The 14,322-nt window shown below is 56.6% G+C and overlaps 2 protein-coding genes across 2 annotated transcripts in view; both read left to right on the top strand.

The window, feature by feature from the left end:
• Positions 1-286: 286 nt before the first annotated feature.
• THBS3 (thrombospondin 3) lies at positions 287-10,129 on the top strand. The gene is made up of 23 exons (XM_004693801.2): positions 287-454; positions 1,492-1,698; positions 2,183-2,439; positions 2,545-2,647; positions 3,527-3,553; positions 3,736-3,818; positions 3,907-3,958; positions 4,077-4,225; positions 4,576-4,716; positions 4,933-5,010; positions 5,366-5,518; positions 5,729-5,839; positions 5,931-6,038; positions 6,286-6,445; positions 6,761-6,879; positions 6,996-7,048; positions 7,320-7,513; positions 7,653-7,831; positions 7,941-7,989; positions 8,164-8,360; positions 8,610-8,782; positions 9,628-9,767; positions 9,855-10,129. Exons 1-23 carry the CDS (start codon positions 376-378, stop codon positions 9,911-9,913), a joined length of 2,871 nt encoding a protein of 956 aa, XP_004693858.1. The 5' UTR covers positions 287-375; the 3' UTR covers positions 9,914-10,129.
• A 2,815-nt stretch (positions 10,130-12,944) lies between these two features.
• The window catches only part of MUC1 (mucin 1, cell surface associated), a 3,793-nt gene continuing 2,415 nt past the window's right edge, over positions 12,945-14,322 (top strand). Inside the window, exons 1-2 of the mRNA XM_012733258.1 lie at positions 12,945-13,117; positions 13,635-13,951. Of these exons, the coding sequence (XP_012588712.1) occupies positions 12,945-13,117; positions 13,635-13,951 (490 nt within the window). The remainder of the gene's footprint in view (positions 13,118-13,634; positions 13,952-14,322) is intronic.

Here is a 14,322-nt window from a genome sequence, read left to right as displayed (position 1 = left end):
TAATGCCCACTGTCTGGTGCTGCCCCTGCCAGTGGTTCTTGCCTTTCCCAAATGTGGCTTCCAGAAAACAGTAGCTTTCAGTAGTGGTCCCCAACAATGAGGTGCCAGGAGAGAGGGAGCACCTAGGGGACCGCATGCTTAGGGCGAGGATGGAGGCTGGAGGCCGCCAGGACTCTTCCCAGTGCCCCTGATTCCCTGAGCTGGGGATGTCTCCTGGGTGATTGGCAGCTCTTTGTTTCAGCCCCCCCTCATCCTGCTGGCCCCCCCTTTCAACTCCCCCTTCCAGTCCCTCCGCCCCGCTCTCCTGCTCTCTCCGCCTAGCCTTTTCCCCTCCCAGCCGCCTGCCTGCCAGGGGTAGTGAGCGGGTTAGGCGGCATGGAGACACAGGAACTTCGAGGGGCCCTGGCTCTTCTCTTCCTTTGCACTTTCGCATCTGCCAGTCAGGAACTGCAGGGTAAGCCCAGCCCCATCCTCTTAGACCCCTCTCTGCCTCCCTCTCTTATGCCCCAGCCTCCTTACAGGGAGCAGGAAACTGAGCAGGAGGGGCGAGTTGGTGAAATTATGACCCTGTGGGGAGTAGACTTACAGTATGGTGGGTGGTTGGGAACTAGCCAGGGTCCGCATAAGGCCTGGGCATAGGACTCAGGTGCTGGATGCTTGGGCTGCAGGCCTTGGTTGAAATGTGAGCAGCCAAAGCCATCCTGAGGTCTGGGAGAGTAGCTAGAAGGTGGTACACCTTGAACACCAAGGTTTCCTTGACCCCTGCCCCTGGGGGTGGGGGCAGAGGGGAGAGGACCCTTCTGTCTGCACAAGGACCTGTGGCTGGCCGGGGAGCAACCAAGAGATCTGGGCTCTCCTGGAGGTCTGGTTAGTAGGACAGGCCCATGGTGGTAAGAGAGGTAGCAGGAGCAGATGACACAGGCACAGATTCTTTACTGGCTGGAAGGGAAACCACAGATTGGCCCAGACACGGGAGGCTGAGGAGCTGGGTCCTGCATTCCCTCGGGGAGAGAGCCAGACAGTGGGAGGGCTGGAGCCCTCAGTGGGTAGCTGTTCTCATCCAGAGTGAATGTGCTTAGCCCCCAGGATGGGAGGAAGGGCATTAGGGTGTGGAAAGAGCCAAACCTAGCAGGGTAAAGAGAAACTGCCTTCCCATTTCTGCTCTGTGGGCACCAGGTGACACTCATGCCTGGGTTCAGCATCGTGACTCCCTTTCGCCACCTGGTGGGAGCATCTCAAGTTTGCAGGGTGCTGTTTCTGTATTTCCAAGTGAACATCAGGCCAGCTGCTTCCCAGAGGGTGGCAGTAAGAAATATTGAGGGGAAAGGAAGGCAATGCATACCTTGTCCTCTGATAGCAACTAGGGCTGAATTTCAGTCTTAGTGACTGATGCTGTCTGGTAGTTTTGGGGGGGTGGGTACAATGAAGGCTCAGGAAAGAGGACAGGTACTTGACCCCCGTCTATGACCTTAACAATTTCTGCCTGGCCAGTGATCGACCTGCTGACTGTGGGTGAGTCTCGGCAGATGGTAGCTGTGGCAGAGAAGATCCGGACAGCATTGCTCGCTGCTGGGGACATTTACCTGTTGGCCACCTTCCGCCTGCCCCCCAAGCAGGGTGGTGTCCTCTTTGGTCTCTACTCTCGCCAAGACAACACTCGATGGCTGGAGGCCTCTGTTGTGGGCAAGATCAACAAAGGTGATTGGTGGGCATCTCCTTTCCTGAAGCGCTGATCCCCTTGCACATCTTCATTGCCACCTAGACCCCTTACCAGGGGCCACATCATAGGGAATAATTATGAAGTACTCAGGAGACCAAGTGTCTAAATAGTAGGGTGAGACCTAGTTGTGGAGATGAGATGCTACACTTGAGAATGCCTGGGGGAGGGAGAGGCCTCTATGTCCCCACAGTGGTCTAGAATGCCCCTCAGATCCCTGGGACACTTCAGTGGGTACAGAGCCAACTTCTGTCCGGGCAGAGGAGAGTGATCTGATGCCATTGCAAACCAAAAAAGTGATAGTCTTTCATCCAATTTGGAAAATATAAATTGTACGCCTATTATATGAAAGGTGTTGCGAGATACCTGCTGAATATGGGATGATAGCCCCGAGATGTGGATAATCCAAGGCTTAAGAGGAGATGGGGGAGGACCATGCCCATACTGACTGTTCTTCCTGGGCAGTGCTGGTGCGGTACCAGCGAGAGGATGGCAAAGTCCATGCAGTGAACCTCCAGCAAGCAGGCCTGGCGGATGGGCGCACGCACACAGCTCTCCTGAGACTCCGAGGTCCATCCCGACCCAGCCCTGCCCTGCAGCTCTATGTGGACTGCAAACTGGGCGACCAGCACGCCAGCCTCCCAGCGCTGGCCCCCATTCCTCCAGCAGAGGTCAGTGGGCTGGAGATTAGGACTGGACAGAAGGCTTATTCGAGGATGCAGGTGAGCAGGGTTGGAGGACCTCCTGCCTTTTTGTGGCAACAGAGTTTGTGCCAGTGGGAGCAATTATAGGCATTCCCCACCTAAATCTGCTCCTGCCCCATCAAGGGCTTTGTGGAATCTATGAAGATGATTCTGGGTGGCTCCATGGCCCAGGTTGGAGCCCTGAGTGAGTGTCCATTCCAGGGGGACGAGTCCATCCACCGTGCAGGTAACAGAGACCTCTTGACCAGAGCTTCTGTGGTCTTTGGTGTTCCCATCTTCTTGACCTTCCTCTTACCACCCATTCCTTTGGCTCACCTATCCTGGGGCTTCCAACCCAGTTACCCCCAACCCTTAATCTCTGACTTTATCTTCTCCATTAATAAAAGCCGTCCCAAGAAGTAGGCCCAAACAATCTCCCTGTGCAGGTCATTCTGGCTACTGGGAAAGCCAGAAAAGTAAAATGGTTCAGGAGGAGATTATTCTCCAGAACTCTGTGAGGAGATGCATGGCCTGGCGTTGGTTGACCTGAGAGGAGGGTCTGAGGGTCTCGGGTCTTTATTTTTTAAGATTCATTTATTTATGCATACAAGAACTGGGGTACATTTCAGAGGTGTGGGGAGGGCAGTGAGAGGATTCACCAGAGACAGAGTAGGGAGCAGAACAGGCAGATTGAAATAAACTCCTGAAGGGAACAGCAGGTGAGTCAGGAGAGGTCTGCTGTGTCATGTGGGGCAGCTCCCTGGCCGGGTTTCGAACTCATGCTACCGTGGCAGTGCTAGCTTCATAGTGCTGCGCTTTTAACCCACGGCGCCACCAGGACTGGCCCTGAATTCTTCAGGTCAAAGCTTGGGAGGAAACGCAGCCTGCTGGGGCTTGCTTAGACCATCGTGCATGTGAATCTCCTCTGCCATCACCTTTCCTGGGATCCGGGAGGATTTGGGTCCTTCACCCGAGGAAAAGAATGGCGTCACTTGCCAGTCACTTGTGTCCTACTATCCAACACCCCGTTTTATTCCAAGACTCGAGCCTTTTGTTCCTGTCCCCGTCCTCCCTCCTCTCACAGCAGGCTCCTGTTTCACACCTTTATCCTGTTTCTTCTCTCTAGTGACCAGTGCACTGCACTCCATCCTAGGTGAGTATGCTGCCATGGGGCGTGAGAGCAGGGGCCCAGGCTCTGGCCTCTGCTGAAACTGCATCCTCTTCAGCCCGCATTGTATGAGGCTCAATGGTGGAGGGTGGGTGGCAGTGGCAGAAGCTGACTTACTACCAAGCTGGTGCCCAGTTCTGAGCCTCTCCATACCTGGGCTCTGACAGGGGAGCAGACCAAGGCGCTGGTCACCCAGCTCACCCTCTTCAACCAGATCCTAGTGGAGCTACGGGATGATATCCGAGACCAGGTTTGAGTTGGCCAGCGAGGGGTGGCACCGGCCCTGGGGTGGGTGGCAGATGCTGAGAGCCAACTGCCCCCCCCCATGCTTCCGCCAGGTGAAGGAGATGTCCCTGATCCGGAACACCATCATGGAGTGTCAGGTGTGCGGTGAGTGGGAGAGGAGGGAGGGCTGCCGGTGGCATCTTTGTGCTCCTCACGCCATGGCTTGGCTCCCACTACCAGTGATTTGCATGTGGCCCCTGGTGGCTCTGTGCCCATTCCCCAGGCTTCCACGAGCAGCGTTCCCACTGCAGCCCCAACCCCTGCTTCCGAGGCGTGGACTGCATGGAAGTGTACGAGTACCCTGGCTACCGCTGCGGCCCATGCCCTCCAGGCCTGCAGGGCAATGGTACCCACTGTGCTGACATCAATGAGGTGAGGTGGGGAGGGCAGGATCTGGAAGGGCCTAGGAAGGCGGGGGTGGGGTGGGAATCAGGAGGTCTAGCAAGGCAGGGTAAATGTCATAGGCAGAGGAACCTGGAGTTTAGCTAAGGTCAAAGGTCAAAAGGGAAGTGAGAGCCAGAGGGCTTTGGGCAAAGAATGAAGATCCACACTGGGAAGTTGCTGGGGCAGGGGTAGAGGTGTGGGGGGTGGCTAGGCAGGAGGGACTCCACAGGGAGGTGGGGCTCATTAAGGTTGGCGGGGACATCTGCAGGGGAGACCAGGAGAAACATTCTAGGGTCACAGGCCAAGGCATAACCTCCTCCTCCTCCTCTGGTCCCCAGTGCGCTCATGTTGACCCTTGTTTCCCGGGCTCCAACTGCATCAACACCATGCCAGGCTTCCACTGTGAGGCCTGTCCTCGAGGCTACAGAGGCACACGAGTGTCTGGTGTGGGCATTGATTACGCCCGGGCCAGCAAACAGGTCAGGCTGGGTCACGTGTGTGGACTATAGACCCTGACTGGCAGCGGTCAGGGACATCTGAGCTGGACATGGGGTCCTTGTGATAAAAGGGGTCACCTGATGGCTCTGCATAGCTTTGGGTCTGGGCTTCATCTCAGTGATCACCCGTGGGGCCACGCCAGTGCCCCCTCCCAGCTGCCACAGGCCTGCCTCCACCCAAAGTATCTACCCCTCCAGGTCTGTAGCGACATTGACGAATGCAGTGACGGCAACAATGGCGGCTGTGACCCAAACGCCATCTGCACCAACACAGTGGTGAGCTGAAAGCTGTAGTGTCAGTGGAGTGGGGGTGCAAGCCCGCTTCAGATCTCCCGTCTCCCCTAGGGCACTACCCATAGTGGGTTTTGTGCACAGACCTTTCTGGTGCTGCCCTGTTGAGCTGTGACTCTAGCAAGTCATTTAGCTCTGAACCTTGGCGCCCTCATTTGAAAAATGGAGCTGTTACCCACTTGAAAGGTTGAAACTAAAGGAGATAACGAACACCAGGGTGTACAGCTGTGGGTGGGTGCCCACCCTACATGCCCAGGATGGGACAGAGGCGGTCCCAGTGCTTACTCAGCAGGCCGACCCTCTGACCCTCTTTCCTGGACCGTCGCTTCCTTACCCCTAGGGCTCTTTCAAGTGTGGCCCCTGCCGCCTGGGCTTCCTGGGCAACCAGAGCCAGGGCTGTGTTCCAGCCCGGACCTGCCACAGCCCAGCGCACAGCCCCTGCCACGTCCACGCACACTGTCTGTTTGAGCGCAATGGTGCCGTGTCCTGCTCGGTGAGCTAGGCCTGGAGCCTGGAAGGAAAGGATTTTGGGGAATGGGTGGGGGTAGTAAACACATTTAGAGACTGGAGTGGGGGGCCTTCATGGGAAAGGGAGGCAGGCCTGGGTGCAGGAGTTGGTTGGGGAGAGCAGAGCCTGCAGCGGGGAGAGGGCTGGGGGCCGAGGGCGGCCCTCACCTGCTTCATTCCCATCCTGTTGCTGCAGTGCAACGTGGGCTGGGCCGGGAACGGGAACGTGTGTGGGCCTGACACAGACATCGACGGCTATCCAGATCAGGCTCTGCCCTGCATGGACAACAACAAACACTGCAAGCAGGTTTGGGGGGCAGGCGGGGGAGTGTGCGAGGGGCGGGCCCAGGTGGGGCTGCCCCAAACTCATCCAGCCATTTTTGCTCCCGGGCCTTTAGGACAACTGTCTTTTGACACCCAACTCTGGGCAGGAAGATGCTGATAATGATGGTGTGGGGGACCAGTGTGATGCCGATGCTGACGGGGATGGGATCAAGAATGTTGAGGTGGCTCACAGGCGTCCTGCCCCTTCCGGCTTCTCTGCTCTCATCTCTCCAGCTTGGTCCCATAAGCCTGCCCCCCTTGACTCCTGGCAGTTCTCCCAGACAGGCCTCAGTACTCCAAGCTAGGGAGTTAAACACTATGCCCGGGACAAGATGGACTGTTGGGTGGATGGGATGGAATCAAGCAGGTCAGCGAAGACAAGGGGGCCGAGTGCCTCTGGGGAGGCCTGACTCCTTCCTTCCCACCCAGGACAACTGTCGGCTGTTCCCCAACAAGGATCAGCAAAACTCAGATACAGATTCATTCGGAGATGCCTGCGACAACTGCCCCAATGTCCCCAACAATGACCAGAAGGACACAGATGGCAATGGGGAAGGCGATGCCTGTGACAACGACGTGGATGGGGATGGTGCAGGCCTGGGGTTGAGGGGGTATCTGGGAGGCTTGTAAAAATTTGGGATACAGGTGGGGATGAAGCAGGGAGGCTAGGAAGTCAGAATTGGAGGGGGCTTATGGAAGTCAGCCAAGGGGAGAGGATCACCTGTGGCTGCTGTCAGTGTGAGGTGGGGTGTAGGGCTAGGCAGGTGGTGGGCAAGAGACAAAGTACAGGCAGACTTCCTGACCAGCTGTCATCTGAATGGGGAGCAAAGCTCAGGGCCTTCACCAAGCCAGGAGTGTGTGAAATGTGCTAGTGGTAACCTTGTCTTGTACCCACGTCTCCTAGGAATCCCCAATGGACTGGACAATTGCCCTAAAGTCCCTAACCCCCTACAGACAGACAGGGATGAGGATGGCGTGGGAGATGCCTGTGACAGCTGTCCTGAAATGAGCAATCCCACCCAGGTACAGGGGATGGGGGGCAGGGAAGGCGTGGGAGGGGCCCCAGTGCTTTGGGAAGTGGTCAGATCACCTTGCTAGTTACCAAGAAGAGATGGTGAGAACACACCCCTCTCTCTCAGACAGATGCAGACAGTGACCTGGTGGGGGACGTCTGTGACACCAATGAAGACAGGTAGGGTCTGGGCCAAGAGATGGAAGGTCTCTTAGGGGATGCTTGGTTTCATCTAGTAGATTCTTAACTCCCTTTGGGGCTTAGCCTCGACTCTCCACTATTGTTGAGTAGGCAATTATTCTGGTAGTCTGCCCTCAGCACTGCTGCTGACCTTCACCTCACCTGGCTGCCCGGGTCTGACCAAAAGAATATGTCCCAGACACACTCTCCTCAGCAAGGGGGAGGACGTGGTACCTTTAGACTTTATTTTGGTGCTTCTTCTCCTGGGCAGTGATGGGGATGGACATCAGGACACCAAGGACAACTGCCCACAGCTGCCCAACAGCTCTCAGCTAGACTCAGACAATGATGGACTTGGAGATGAGTGTGATGGGGACGATGATAATGACGGTATCCCGGATTATGTGCCTCCTGGTCCTGACAACTGCCGCTTGATACCCAACCCCAATCAGAAGGACACAGATGGTAAGGCTGGGGTCCCACAGGGTTTGGGCAGGTGGGGCTATCTAAGCTCAGAGGCCCTGCTGGGGAGAGGTCAGGGGTAGAAGCCTAAGAGGCGGCAGTGGGAAGAGCCTTCCTGAGAGTCTGGCCTTGCTCTGCCCAGGCAACGGCGTTGGCGACGTGTGTGAGAATGACTTTGACAACGATGCCGTGGCTGACCCTCTGGACGTGTGCCCTGAAAGTGCAGAGGTAACCCTCACGGATTTCCGGGCCTATCAGACTGTTGTCCTGGATCCTGAGGGTGATGCTCAGATTGACCCAAACTGGGTTGTGCTCAACCAGGTAAAAGGGCAGTGGACTGGGTGGGTACTGTCGGGTCAGATTACCAGCTGTGGCCTGGGTGGGGTAGCATACCTAGATCGGGGCTTTCTTCTTTACCGCACCCCACTAGGGCATGGAAATCGTTCAGACCATGAACAGTGACCCCGGCCTGGCAGTTGGTATGTAAGGGTTCAGTAGTTTCCAAATGGAGTAAACTTACAGGGGCAGAGGGTTGGGGGGCAAGCTGGCCACATACAGCAGACAGCCCTTCACCCACATGCCCACTCTGCAACAGGCCAACAGTCGCTTTGCTGCCCCTGACCTTGATCCCATCCACCCACCCCTCCCACCAGGATATACAGCCTTCAACGGTGTGGACTTTGAAGGCACCTTCCATGTGAACACAGTAACTGATGATGACTACGCAGGCTTTCTCTTCAGTTATCAGGACAGCGGCCGCTTCTACGTGGTCATGTGGAAGCAAACGGAGCAGACCTACTGGCAGGCCACACCTTTCCGGGCTGTTGCCCAGCCCGGGCTGCAGCTCAAGGTCCCGCAGCTATCCAGACTCCCCAACCCAGAGTCCTTCCCCAAAACCTCCCTGCTAAGGCAAGGGCTTCCCCCACTGCTTGAGTGGGGACCCTTTTATGTAGACATCTGACCTGGAGGTTGGCTCCCTGGGGCTCCAGAACATCCTCCTGACTACCAACTTCCTCTTCCACCTGCACTTACCAACCAGTTGTCTCTGTTTTTTGGTGTCTATGGTTAATTCACTGTCTTTGCTATTGCCCCTCCCCAGGCAGTGACCTCAGTGTCCGGCCCAGGTGAGCACCTCCGGAATGCCCTATGGCACACTGGCCACACCCCCGATCAGGTACGACTGCTGTGGACTGACCCACGAAATGTGGGCTGGCGTGACAAGACCTCCTACCGCTGGCAGCTGCTGCACAGGCCTCAAGTTGGCTACATTCGGTGAGGGGAGGGGTTGAGCCCTCCAGAGGAACCCAGGCCTGGCCTCTCCTTTAGCTGGGATTCAACAGTGAACTCCCCTCTACTCAGTTCCTGGTGCGGTGCGTGGCCCAGACTGGGTCCCTTTCCCTCCGTCTCTCCTCTCAACACAGACTGGCTGCCCTGGCCCTGCCATCCTAACAACAGGCAGCCTGGGTCTGGTGATGCTCTTGAGAGGACCTATAAGCAGTGGGGCCAAGTCACTTCTTTCTGTGCTCTCTGAAAAAGGAGGGCATGTCTGGGAGTCTCTGATCCTAGAGAAGCACATTTCATGGGTACAGCCTGGATCTGCCTCATCAGTGCGACCTGGAAGGGATACTTATTACAGAAGAACAAACCGAGGCTCAGACTTCATAGCCTTTTGTCCACAATTTTGCATTTCCTTTTGGTGAAGAAGACAGGGAAGGGAAAGGAAATGGCCAAGAGCCCAGAGTCAGGGACTTGGGTTGATTTCCCTTTAAGGTGCCTGGGGCTGCAGGGCGCCTGGACAGGGGATGAGGGGGGTGGACTAAAGCCTGGGAAGCGGTGACTTCACCCCCCAGTCCTTTGTGCTCATTGTCATGGCAACCCAATCCTTGCTAGGAATGCGGCTGGTGCTTTGAGATGCAAAGGGGGCTGGACAAAGAGCCAGGGGCCCTAGGCCTGAGAAAAGCAACCCCCCCCCATCCCACCCCTTCCCTTTCTCCCTCCTTCCCTTCTCTAGCCTGTTGAGCTCAAGGGGGGGGGAGGTTGGGGATGAGCAAGGCCTGGGCTTGGTGGCACAGTGCCCACTGGCCCCCTAGCACCAATGGAACCCCTATCCTGGACAGGGTGAAGCTCTATGAGGGACCCCAGCTAGTGGCGGATTCTGGGGTGATCATTGACACGTCCATGCGAGGGGGGCGTCTTGGTGTGTTCTGCTTTTCCCAAGAAAACATCATTTGGTCCAATCTCCAGTATAGATGCAATGGTGAGGTTCTAGATCAAAACCAGCCTTACCTCTCCTACCCTCCAGGACAGTCACATCTTCTGACCTTACTCAATTCTCCTTCCTCAGACACAGTGCCCGAGGACTTCGAGCCATTCCGGAGGCAGCTGCTCCAGGGCAGAGTATGAAGAGGTGGCCACGGATTCAGAATTCTGGTTTTAGACCCTTTGGTCTTGGGGTCTACCCTGGAGTCTAATCTACAGCCCCTCTGCCAAATACAGGCCCCATCTCTGGCACCCATCAATAGTTCAGCCCCAGATGGGTGGTGATCCCACTCTTCAGGAGATGGGAGATTTTCAAGGGGTATTTCTCAGGCACTAATCCCAGGAAAGATAACAGCACATTGCCATAAAGTTTCAGTTGTTTTCTAAGTCAGTGCAATTGCTTATTTTAGGGACTTTTCGGGAATAATGTGGGAAGCAAAAAGAAAACTGAAGGGGTGGAGGGGCAAAGGAGAGGACTGGTAGGATGGGAGTTAGAGAGCTAGAGGAACTTTTTGGTTGAGTGTGGGGCACAGTGAGGAAGATGCAGCATGGGGGTTAGGTGAAGGATGGTGGAGGGGGGTTAGGTGAAGGATGAGGTGCTGGTCGGAGCATGGTTAAAGTTCTTCCAACCCCACTTACTCACGGTGGCAGCGGCGACACTCCAGTCTATCTTAGATCAGCCGGGATCGAGAGCCAGGAGGGCTGGGGCCCAGCTCGGGGTGAGGGGGAGGCCGGGGGGGCCGGAGGGGCCGGAGGCCGGGACGAGTGCAATATTGGCGGGGGAAAGAACAACACTGCACCGCGTCCCGTCCCTCCCGCCCGCCCGGGGCCCAGGATCCCGCTTACCACCAGTTGAAGTCGGATCAGCCTAAGATCAGAGCGCTCTGGGTAGTTGGGTTCACTTGAGAGACCAAAGGGACCTGAAGTCCGGAAGAGGGTGCAAGGAATGGTAAAGGGGAGAGGGAAAGGAGAAGGGGAGACTGCGGCGGCCGGGCAGGCGGTTTTCCGACTCTGGCGTTGCGCGCGCTTGCTCTTTAAATACTCAGACTGCGCGGCGCGGAGTCGTCGCCATGGTGACGCGTGTCCCAGCAACCGAACTGAATGGCTGTTGCCTGGTAACGCCAGGATTGAAGTTTTGGGGCCGCCCACCTAGATACTCGCGCTTTCTCCGGCTGGCGGGTGGAGGGGCTTCCCCGCCTCTCCCGCCCTGCGGGCCCAGGCGCGCTGACGTCAGCGGACTCCCCCAACCACCCCCCACCCCGGCTTGCCCTGCTGCATCACAAAGCCGCGCCAATAGGGCCGAGCGGTCGCTCGGCTCCTGACCTGGCTACCTACCAGTGCCTTCCCGCCGAACGGTTTTTCGAGTTCTTTTTTCACTCTACATTCGCTGGGGCTAAGAATTGTTTTCCTATTGCGGACGTAACTTACGTCAGTCCGGATCGCAAACCAAGGACCTCGAGTTAGTACCCCCAAACCCTAAGTCTGGGCCTATATCCTAATTTCCACGTGCCAAGGTGTCCCCCAAATACCTCTCTAGTCCCAAATATTTCTGCCCTTCAAAATAGCTCTTAGCCGATGGCCTCCCTGGTGGTCTAGGGGTTAAGTCTAGGCTCTACCACCACTCCCGCCTGAGATCAATCCCTGGCCAGGGAGCTTACCCACTTAAGGCTCAGCAGATCTCTCCAGTCACGTCCCCTGCTCCCCTTGGCAGGGTATTTCCGTAAACCCGCCTATTCTGCTCCCTTCTGGCGAATCCTCTCACTCTTCTCTCCTCTCCCAACTCTGACCTACACCCCGTTCTACGCAAGTAAATAATAAAAATTATTTACTTTCTACGCAAAGTAAATAGTAAAATACCTCTTAGCCCTCCAAAATCACGTATCCTCACAGAGAGCTTTGTCCGCCTCTTAACCACCATCTGCCTACCTCTTTGCTCCCCAAAGGACAGAGTGACCCCAAATGTCACTCTGTCGCCCCATCAACTCTGCCTCCTAAAAAAGAGATTATCCCAGTAACCTGCCCCATCCCCCTTCCCACATTCCTAAGTCCTCTCTCTCACAAGTACCTGGTTTCTCTTCCACATACCTCAGAACCCCACCCACTTAACGCTATTTTCTCCAGACACCACCCCCTATGAAGAGGCCCCACGGAAATTTCCAAGCCCCTCTATCGATACTGGGTACAGTACGTTGCCCCATTCTGTGACCAAGTCACTGATCCTTCTCGCCGGGGTCCTGCCTACCCCAGCTTCCCTCTGTCCCCACTTGGACAGCGCCACACAGCTTCCTCTCCTCGACCCATCGAAGCCCCTCTGCGCCTCTGGGCAGGCCTCCTGGGGGCCGGGTGACCGCTAGGGGGCAGGAGAGCCCGCTGGCCGCTGGCCACTGGTAGAAGGGAGAGGACCGGGAAGGAAAGACCCTCGGGTTATGCGGAGACCAGGCTTCCTCCTAACTTAAGTGGAAATTTCTTCCACCATCCGCCCCCCTCCCCGCCCCCTTCTCCGGGGAAGTCATGGAAGGAAAGTCCGGCAGGGGCGGGACTCTGGTTTTCTGGGTAGAAGTGCAAGTGGAACAGGACAGGGAGCGGTTAAAAGGGTGCGCTCTTATTCCGGGAAATGGGGGGGAGGGGGTCCCCAACTAGCACCTATACTTTTTTTTATTGGCAAACCGTCTAATTTCTTCTCAACTCCCAGAGGGAGGCTTCAGAGAACCAGCAAGAGTGGGGAAGTGGTGTGGGGGTCCTGAGGGTGAGCTTCCCAGGCTTGCTGTCCAAAACACAGACCTAACCCACTTTCTCTCACCTGGATCTAAAACTAGAGCCATGGAGACCCTGATCCCAGACTCACCGCACCACTACCACCTTCTGGAGCCAGGGAGTGGTTGGTGAAAAGGGGAAACCTTTTGGAGAACAAACAAGTTGTCAGAGGGTTGAGTGACTGGAGCCCAGATGCCCAACCTGAGGAGCCTGGAAAGGTTGGGGGGAGGAGGAAGAAGTAGGAGGTAGGGAAAGGGGGAGGAGGTGGAGTTTTGTCACCTGTCACCTGCCTGGCTGCGCCTAGGGCCAGCAGGCGGGCGGGGGACCGGTATAAAGCAGCAGGCACTTGTGCACTCCAACTCACTCGCTGCTCCTGCCTTCCTGAGTCTTCTGACCCCCTCCCAACCAGCCCAGCACCACCATGACACCAGGCACCCAGGCCCCTTGCTTCCTCCTGCTGCTGCTATTCCTACAGCTTACAGGTGAGGGGCACAGGGTGGGAAGGGGGCTGCCCTCCTTGTGTGCTCTACTCAGCCTTTCTGTGGATTTTGCTTCCTGGCAGATGGAAGCACAAGAGTCAGGATTGCAGACAGGGTGAGCTATTTTGTGTCCCCAAAAGACAAGAAGCTAGGGCTGGGCTGAGAAGAGATGACCCTTCAGGAGATGGAGGGTGAGGGGTAGGACAGTGTTCTGAAGAGAAGTCTGGTGGTGGGGTGGGAAAGTCAGGAGAGAGAAGTTTTAGGAGTAGAAAAATACACTCGAGGAGTGTAGAAAGAGGGAAATTGCCAGCCAGGAAGCAGCAGGAGGGCTGACCCAGGGGTCTACTCCCCAAATGCCTTGCCATTACTTCTCTGGATGCAAGAAGGTATATATTGTACTTGTTTTAATGTGTTCTCAATCCAACCCTGTGACCTTAATTTCTTACAACTGCCACCAACTCTGTCTCTCCGATAGTTTCTACAGTCTCTGACAACACAGGAAACAGCAGAAGTACACAGCCTTTGACTACCCAAAGCAAATTAATGCCCACCTCCATTGATGGAAATAATATGAAGACAACCAGTAACTCACACTCTAACAATGGTGGCCCTGCCTCAGGCACAACCAACAGTCCAGGCCACAGTGATAGCTCAGCCCCAACCTCCGGCCCTGCCTCAGGCTCATCGACCTCAGCCCCACCAACCTCAGACCACACCACTGGCCCTGCCTCAGCCTCACCAACCTCAGCCCCAGCCACTGGCCCTGCCTCAGCCTCACCAACCTCAGCCCCGGCCACCGGCCCTGCCTCAGGCACAACCACCAGTCCAGGCCACAGTGATAGCTCAGCCCCGACCTCCGGCCCTGCCTCAGGCTCATCGACCTCAGCCCCATCAACCTCAGCCCCAGCCACTGGCCCTGCCTCAGGCACAACCACCAGTCCAGGCCACAGTAACAGATCGTCCCCGGCCACCGGCCCTGCCTCATCCTCACCAACCTCAACCCCGCCAACCTCAGCCTCACCATCCTCAGCCCTGGCTACTAGCCCTGCCTCAAGCACAACCACCAGTCCAGGCCACAGTGATAGCTCAGCCCCGACCACCGGCCCTGCCTTAGGCTCACCAACCTCAGCCCCACCAACGTCAGCCCCAGCCACCAGCCCTGCCTCAGCCTCACCAACCTCAGCCCCGGCCACTGGCCCTGCCTCAGGCTCATCAACCTCAGCCCCACCAACCTCAGTCCACACCACCGGCCCTGCCTCAGGCTCATCAACCTCAGCCCCACCAACCTCAGACCACACCACCAGCCCTGCCTCAGCCTCA

This window comes from Condylura cristata, unplaced genomic scaffold, assembly GCF_000260355.1.
Source record: "Condylura cristata isolate star-nosed mole 26May11 unplaced genomic scaffold, ConCri1.0 scaffold00040, whole genome shotgun sequence".
NCBI lineage: Eukaryota > Metazoa > Chordata > Mammalia > Eulipotyphla > Talpidae > Condylura > Condylura cristata.
This window is presented reverse-complemented; position numbering and strand designations above follow the sequence as displayed.